We start from the raw sequence: 8,346 nt of genomic DNA on the forward strand, positions 1-8,346 counted from the left end.
GAAGTGACGTATGAAAGTTGAACAGTCAAATTATATAACCGACGAATTGCATTGTTTACCTTGGGCTGTGGAAGTTATTAAGAAGACGAGTTAGAATATTTAGCTGTTTTGAGGAAGCATTGCATGGACGGAAGTGACATACATGGAAGAGGAACAGTTACATTATACAACCAAGGAACTAGATTGTGTAACTTGGGCCGTGGAAGTAAGAAAACGAGATAGACGAGGTAGAATATTTAGCTGTTTTGAGGAAGCATTGCATGGACGGAAGTGACATACATGGAAGAGGAACAGTTACATTATACAAACAAGGAATTAGATTACATAGTTAGGTCGTGCAAATCAAGAAGACGAGTTAGAGGAGTTAGATTGTAAAGTTGTATTGAGGAAGTATTGCTTGAACGGAAGTGACGTATGAAAGTTGAACAGTCAAATTATATAACCGACGAATTGCATTGTTTACCTTGGGCTGTGGAAGTTATTAAGAAGACGAGTTAGAATATTTAGCTGTATTGAGGAAGTATTGCTTAGCCTTACGCGGAAGTGACATTTAAGCATTTTACACGGAACGGAAGTGATGCATGGAAGGTGAACAGTCAAATCATCTAACCAACGAACTGCATTGTTTATCTTGGGCTGTGAAAGTTAAGAAGACGAATTGGAATGTTTAGATGTATTGAGGAAGTATTGCTAAGTGACATCTTATAATCATTTTGCACTTGGAGACTTAATCGAAATTTATAAATAGACGAAGTGCTTTAAACTACGTGATACTGATAGTGGCGGAAATTGAACAGATAATTATACACAACCACGGTGATTAAAAAAGCTAATTAAACAATGACCATACAGCTCGGTTAGGGTCACAGGATATACCGCTATCCCACACTTAATAAGAACCCAACCCGCCATGACTTGGAATCGAACTCGCAACCATTCGATCATGAGTCAAAACCAGATACACTAAGCCACCAGACCCCCAAAAAACACAACAAAGAAAGTGTCAGTATTGTCCAAACACATCTCACGCGGGTCGCACCTCAGCAAGCGGCGTGAAGAGGTATATAAGAGGTGAATAAGTTGAAGTGAATAAGATGATGTAGTTGCCACGTGAAGAGGTATATAAGAGGTGATTAAGAAGAGGTAAATAAGATGATGTAGTTGCCATGATGAAGCCTGACCTAGCGAGGAGCGAAAGGTGCGTTCAGTGAGGTAACGAGTGAGAGAAAGAGTGAGCACCTTGCCTTGACAGTGGTGTTGCTTCGACTGTTGGTGCGTTCCTGTGTTGTTCCTCTGTCGCCCACCTGGCTCACTACTGCTGATGCCGCTACTGCCCACCGCTAAAGTGTCTTCCTGCCAACACTCACCCACTCAGCCAGATTTTCTTACTTTCGCTTTACTGCCTGCACGCCGCCCCACTCAGCCTGCCAGCAGCTCAGCCCTCAATTCTCCCTCCTCTTTTCTCTTCTTCTTGCTTCTTCTTGTTCTTCCTTTCCTTGTTCCTCTGGCTTCTTTGTCTTGTTCTTTGTTTGTTTTTCCTCTGTTTTGTTACGTGATTTTTTTTCTTTAATTCTTGTTCTTCTTTACCGCCCCTTCCTTTATTTTTTTTTTTTGGTTTTTGTTCTCATCCTCATCGCCCTTTGTCAGCCCATCCTTGTTGTTGTTGTGTTTTCTCTTTCTTCTTCTTGAGGAGAAAAAGAGAAAGTGTTCAAAAGAAAACAAAAAACTCATTTCTTTCTATATTTACGCAGGTATCTTTCTTTTTTTTTTTTTTTTTCTTTTTTTCTTTCTATTGAAGTTTTTATTTTTTTGTTTTGTTTTGTTTTCGTAATTTTCCATTTTTTTTTTTTTATACTTTTCAAAGGTATATGGCACTGCTGATGATCCTTCATTCCTCGATTTTTGTTCTTTCTATAATCTTGAGGAAAACAAAAAGGTGACGAACTGAGTTTCTACTGTGTTCAACTTATAGTTGTTTTGGTAATTACCTGACACACACTTCAGAACGTGTGTTGTATTGATAATGACTGTTATTACTCCTTCATCTCTGGTCTGCTGATACCTAAGATCTTATATTAATCTATCAGGGTGTAGGATCTGTGGGAATATATCTATGTCTGATTTTGTGTGTGTGTGTGTGTGTGTGTGTGTGTGTGTGTGTGTGTGTGTTCCTCTCTCCTCTCTCTCTATATAGGTCTCTGTATGATCTGTATATCTATGTAATCTATGATCAATCTCTTAGGATGTGTGGAATGAATATCTATGTAAATCTATCTGGAATACTGGGTCCGTGTGGTATAAATATCTATGTATATCTATGTAAATCTCACGTTTTGGTCTTGGTCTTGTGCTTGTCCCGTTATGGCGGCAGAATGTAAACAAACACCGGCGGAGCAGCGGGACGCGGGTGAGGTTGAATCCCTCCCCATAAAACACCCACGAAGAAGAATCTTTTTTTCCATCTACTTGACAACCTTCGTGCCTCCGTACCCGTGTGGCAAGTGACCTTAATTCCGTGGGCTAGATAAAGCTTCCCTGGATGGCGAGACAAACGGTAAGCCCCGCGTTGTGTCTATAATGAATACTGGATTGAATGTCACACTCCCTCGGCCACTATTACTCACGGCGGCAGGCGTCCACCCCTCACGGCAGGAACCTGTCATCCGCCTCACCTGCGCCTTCCTCAGGTAACGATCAAAACAAACAAAAGTGACTGCGAAAGCGGCCTTTAGGGAGGAATAGCAAAGATCTTATGAATGGCCCTAACCTAGCCATTTATAGGACCTTTGTTATTACTCCTTCATCTATGGTTGCTAATACCAAAGATCTTATACACCTAACCTAGCCATTTATAGGACCTTTGCTATTTCTCCTTCATCTATGGTTACTAATACCAAAGATCTCATGAACCTAACCTAACCTAACCTTTGCTAAGACCTTTGCTATTACTCACTCCATTGGTTACTGTTACTCCATTGCTTATTGTCACAATTACCAAAGATCTTATACATCTAACTTAGCTTAACCTAACCTAACCACTCATGAGATCTTTGCTATTACTCTTTCGTCTACTGTTACTATTACTTAAGATCTTATAAACTTAATATAACGTCTGCTGCTATCTACAACACCAAAGAGACGTGATGTATAAAATAACTTAAGAACTCCTCATGCATGCTTTCTTACTTTAATCCACCGAATCTCTTCAAAGGCAAGTGAATAATGCCATAAACCTGATTAAATAATGATGTCACTGTTTCTTATCACTAATTCTTTTCTTTGCTCGGCAGGCCATGAATAGCCCGGCTCAAGGACAGCTGATAATGGCCCTCCGCTGGCAAGGCACCCAACTGGCATCACTGCTTCAGCCCCTTACCAAAGTTACCTACAGGGATGGTGAGAGAGAGCGGGTTCTAAAATATTTCTTCAGCATAAGGATTTCATCAATGTAACTTTTGTCCATCGTAATGCATCAGTTGAATTTTGTGTGGCTCTTTTGGTAACAGCATGGCACCTGAGGTGAATTTGGCCAAACTCTTCTATTCTACGACTCTGAGTGGAATTACCTAGCTTAATAATACCTCATCAGTAATTGTAGAGGGGGTTGTCTATATATAATTTTCTAGGCTTTGTTAAGTCAACCTGCATCAGCCATTTAGTATTGATTATCCTGATTAGCCCTTAGATGGCGGTGGAACTATATATAGATGGTCCAAAATTCAGTCAGTCAGTTTTGTATGGCAGAAATATAACACTTTCAGATTGCGGTGGAATCTATATATGACGATAGTTAAAACATCTCTAATGCGGCGTAACTATATTTATGCTACGGTCCTAAGGTTGACAGTGACTATATATAGACGATTCATTTTGGGGGGGGCTACTCTTTAAATACTGGCACTGTCTAAGGGTTAATAATGTAGGCTAACAATGTAACCTAATTTTCTCGATCTTACCCTTTGGAAATCTAAACTCAAGTGTCTCCTCTCCCACCCCATAGATCTCAGTACCATTGACTTCATGCCTTCCAAGGACACTGCCATCATCTTCATCAGTGAGGTGGATATTCTCTCGGGTAAGCCGTTTATGAATTTATGCATCATTACATTTCCTACTCCTGCCAGAAAAAAAGGATTAGAAAAATGGAGTTGAGGTATGAATATTATCTACTGTTGTGTTTGACCATTCATAGGCACCATTTCATTTCCTACTCATACCAAAACTAATCAGGAAAATGGGGTTGGCACATGAAAATTGTCTGCTGTTTTCTCATCCCTCCATTCCCATACCTCCTATTTTCCCCAGTTACCCTCATCCATCTCTGTGCATCTCCCTCTATTACCTTTGTAGAAGCAGCATGTTAAGAGCACTTTTTAACCCGGTAGCAGCGATGGGCCAAATTTGTAGCTTTACCGTGAACCAGTGGCAGGCCAAATTTTTGCCATGATATAACCCCCCCCAAAATAGATGATGCATAAACTGATCACAAATGCGTTGATATATATTATGAAATGATTTGCGTGAGTGATGATTTTTTTCTCATTTTTCTTGCTTAGTGGCGCCTTTAAGAAACATGATCCCTGCAGTTACCGGTTAATCAGGGAAATTGAGTTGAGGTATGAAAATTATTTAACAGTTTCTCAGTTGCCTCATCCTACCATCCCCATACAGCCTGCTCTCCTCCATTACTACCTTCATCTTAGCCATCTCTCTGCATTTCTCTCTTTTTTCCTTGTTGAGGCTGCATATTATGAGCATTTTTACATATATATATTTTTCACCCCTATTCTTTTACTGTAACGGAAGCAGCTCGAGGGAAAAAAATGAGCTGCTTAGTCTGTCTCTGTATACCATAAAAGAACAAATAGTTATCCCTTTTTACCCCTCAAGGTGGAGGCTATCGGAGGCGTGTGGTCAAGTTCCGTCAAAGCGTCAACATCAGCAGCAGTGCCAGCAGCGACGTCAGCACTGTTGATGCCGAGCGCCTCATGGTGATGGTGCAGAACACGCCACTCACGATGCAGCATTTCAACGGCCTGCAGAAGTATGTGTGTGTTTGTGTGTTTGTGTTGTAAACTCTACAAATAACTAGACTATACACCTACTGCAGCTTCTCCCATTTTTTATTTTTGTATGTGGTCAGTGTTTCTAATGAGTCTTTTCCATCTTCCTCTATCAAGCACCATGTTCTCTTCCAACCCTTTCTCTCTTAGGCCAAATTCAGTGGAGACTATATACATACTTAGTAAACACTGCCTGTCTTGCTACTATAGTGAGCACCTATCATAGTTAACCCCATTCACAGTATGAAATTATATCCACTGTTCTAATGCATCATGCCATTCCATTAGCTTTAGGAAACAGGGACCAATTTAACCCGGTAGCTGCGGGTATCATGTTTCTTAAAGGCCCCTCTAAGCGAGAAAAATGAGAAAAAATCATCACTCACACAAACCATTTCATAACATATATCAATGCATTTGTGATCAGTTTATGCATCATCTATTTTGTGGGGTTTATGTCATGGCAAAAATCTGGCCCGTCGCTGGTACACGGTAAAGCCACAAATTTGGACTGTCGCGGCTACTGGGTTAACGGAAACAAATCTGACTGAGACCTCAGAACAAGTAGGGTACCTCAGGGCTCCAAACTGATTGATTCTTGTATATTATTTATCAGTATTTACTATCTATTTATAACGTTGATTTTATTTCTATCAACGACTTGGAATCAGATAAGTATTGTTGCCGTGAAGTTTGGGTATGACACCAAGGTTGGCTAAATATAACTAATTGAGATCACAGAGTTTTGACAGGTTTTATAATTAGCTGGATTTTTCTTGTCTTATTTTTTACTTCAATTATTCTTCCTTTCATTTCAGGTTCGTCAACATTGATCTTGGTTTAACTGTCATCCCTGTCCAGTCACTAAAGGATGTAAGTGTGTGCATGTGTTTGTGTGTGAGTGAGAGAGAAAGGAAGCAGAAGAGTAGATGGAGGAGGAGGAAGGATGAGTAGATGAAAGGAGGAGGAGGAAGAGGAGAACATAGTGTTGTTGTTGTTGGTGGAGCATTTTACAGCAGGGACATCAAGTTGTTTATGTTTTGATATTGTAACTTTGGGTGATCTGTTTGTTTCCCAGTTTTCTTACCCAGAGAGACACCCAATGTGACCCAACTCAACCTTACACAAACTACACCAAACCCAAGCTAACATGACCCAACCCAAACTAACCTAATATGACCCAACTCAATATTAACCAAGCACAACCTAACCTAATGTCACCCAACTCAACCTCAAACAAACTACACCAAACCCAACCTTACACAAACTACACCAAATCCAAGATAACATGACCCAACCCAACCTAACCTAATATGACCCAACTCAATCCTAACCAAGCACAGCCTAACCTAATGTCACCCAATTCAACCTACAACCAAACTTAACCAAACCTTCATTCTCCTCGCCAACAGACCGCCACCCTTCTATCCCGCATGGTAAGAAGTGAGACCAAGATCAAGTCCAACCCATTCCGCATAAAGCCCAGAGAACAGAGCAATCCAGACCAACAACTCCTGGCCTCCCTCACCGCCACTGTGCCCGGGCTGGGGGGGCAGAAGGCACGGGCACTGCTCAAGCGCTTCGGCACCCTCCATGCCCTGGCCCTGGCACCCCGAGAGGCACTGGAGGAGGTGGTGGGCAAGGCTGCAGGGGCGTCTGTGTTTGAGTTCTTTAATGGTGTGGCGTGAGGGGGAGAGGGAAGGGGAAGAGGGAAGAGGAAAATGGGTAGGGAAGAGGGGAATGAAGTGTGCCATGATGGGAAGGGAAGGGAAGGGGAAAAGGGTGTAGGGGAGAGGGGAGTGAGTAAGGGATAGGGAGAGGGGAGGAGTTAAAGATGGCTAGGGAAGAGGGGAATGAGGTAAGAGATGGGAAAATGGGGTAGGGAAGAGGAAACTGAGGTAAGGAATGAGGGGAGAAAAGGAAGAAGAAAGAAAGAGAGGGCAAGGTCAAAAAAATGGAAAAGAGGAAAAGAGAGAAAAGAAAGGGAAGGGGGAGAGGAAGAGGGTTAGAAAAGAAGGGAATGAGGTAAGGGACGTACGGGGAAGAGGAAAAAAAAGAGGAAGGAAAATGATGAAAAAGGGAAGGGAAAAGAGGGAGTCAGAAGAGGAGAGAGAAGAGGGAAAAGGAAAAGAAATGGGGAAGTGAAAAGGGAAAAATGGTTTGGGGAAAGATCCTGCACTACTACTACTACTACTACTATTACTACTACTACTACTATTACTACTACTTCTACTACTACTACTACTACTACTACTACTACTACTACAATTACTACTACTTCTACTACTACTACTGCTACTACTACTGCCTCTCCCAACCTCTTTCTCAGCTTCTTAGTGTGGGTCAAGGGCCGCTCCCCCCTCCCCCCTCCCTCGTCCTTCACCACCAAGGAAAAAAACTCAAGGAATTCGCCCAAGATAAAAATAAGGCTCAAGGAATTTGCTTAAGATAAAAAAGATGCTCAAGGAATTTGTAGATTTTGGTATGTGTTCTTATCATTTTCTTTATTATTATTATTATTATTATTATTATTATTATTATTATTATTATTATTATCATTATTATTATCATTATTATTATTATTATTATTTTTATTATTACATTCTCATTATCAAAATCATCATCCGGTCACAAATACAATCCATGGCTGTTCATTGTAAACGGACAAATATATTTTTCTATCTTTGTTTACATAATTGTGTCCTTTTACCTTCCTTTATGCAGAATACTGATTTATTTGCATCCATTTCAAGTCGACACACACACACACACACACACACACACACGAAAAAAATAAATAAGAATAATTATCTCAAACTATATATCTCTACCTTTTTTTCTCATTATACGGTATCAAAATCTAAGCCATCATATCTAACACACACACACACACACACACGAAAAAAACCTCATCATCTCAAACTATCTACCTTTTTTTTCTCATTATACGATATTAAAATGTAAGTCATCATAATTTCTAACACACACACACACACACACACAGACACACACGAAAAAACCCTCATTATCTCAAACTATCTACCTTGTTTTTTTCATTATACGATATCAAAATGTAAGTCATCATAATTTCTAACACACACACACACACACACACACACAACCTTTTCTAATTGTCTACGTGATTTTTACTATACAGCAAATCCAAGCCATAAAAAAATAAATAAATATAAACAAGGCCACACACACACACACACACACACACACACAGAAGCAGCATCAGCAGCACCAAGCCCCTTTCTTCCTAACAACACATGTCCGCAGC

At 40.5% G+C, this 8,346-nt stretch overlaps 2 protein-coding genes across 5 annotated transcripts in view; one reads left to right on the top strand and one right to left on the bottom strand.

The window, feature by feature from the left end:
- LOC127008239 (monocarboxylate transporter 13-like) overlaps window positions 1–8,346 on the bottom strand; it is a 29,749-nt gene that overhangs the window by 17,217 nt on the left and 4,186 nt on the right. Inside the window, exon 1 of one of the 3 annotated variants that reach the window (XM_050879982.1) lies at window positions 1,245–1,379. The exons of 1 other annotated variant lie outside the window; for it this stretch is intronic. The gene's annotated coding sequence lies outside the window, so the exon portion shown is untranslated. Of the gene's footprint in view, window positions 1–1,239; window positions 1,380–8,346 lie in introns of those variants that run through there. One more of the 3 variants, XM_050879981.1, reaches the window with a different exon arrangement.
- On the top strand, window positions 2,408–7,744 carry LOC127008240 (Fanconi anemia core complex-associated protein 24-like). Of its 2 annotated transcripts, none has more exons than XM_050879984.1 (6): window positions 2,408–2,554; window positions 3,291–3,396; window positions 4,001–4,075; window positions 4,891–5,044; window positions 5,882–5,936; window positions 6,476–7,744. In XM_050879984.1, exons 1-6 carry the CDS (start codon window positions 2,540–2,542, stop codon window positions 6,749–6,751), a joined length of 681 nt encoding a protein of 226 aa, XP_050735941.1. In that variant the 5' UTR covers window positions 2,408–2,539; the 3' UTR covers window positions 6,752–7,744. The 2 variants fall into 2 exon arrangements, with proteins under 2 accessions (XP_050735941.1, XP_050735942.1); XM_050879985.1 differs by having other exon boundaries at window positions 2,419–2,687.

The sequence above is a fragment of the Eriocheir sinensis genome, chromosome 37, assembly GCF_024679095.1.
Source record: "Eriocheir sinensis breed Jianghai 21 chromosome 37, ASM2467909v1, whole genome shotgun sequence".
NCBI classification, from domain to species: domain Eukaryota; kingdom Metazoa; phylum Arthropoda; class Malacostraca; order Decapoda; family Varunidae; genus Eriocheir; species Eriocheir sinensis.

Excerpts from the sequence above, each read along its gene's own strand:
- LOC127008240 (XM_050879984.1), top strand. Across the intron at positions 5,045-5,881 it reads CATTTCAACGGCCTGCAGAA|GTTCGTCAACATTGATCTTG; the intron begins GTATGTGTGTGT and ends CTTTCATTTCAG. Across the intron at positions 5,937-6,475 it reads CTGTCCAGTCACTAAAGGAT|ACCGCCACCCTTCTATCCCG; the intron begins GTAAGTGTGTGC and ends CCTCGCCAACAG.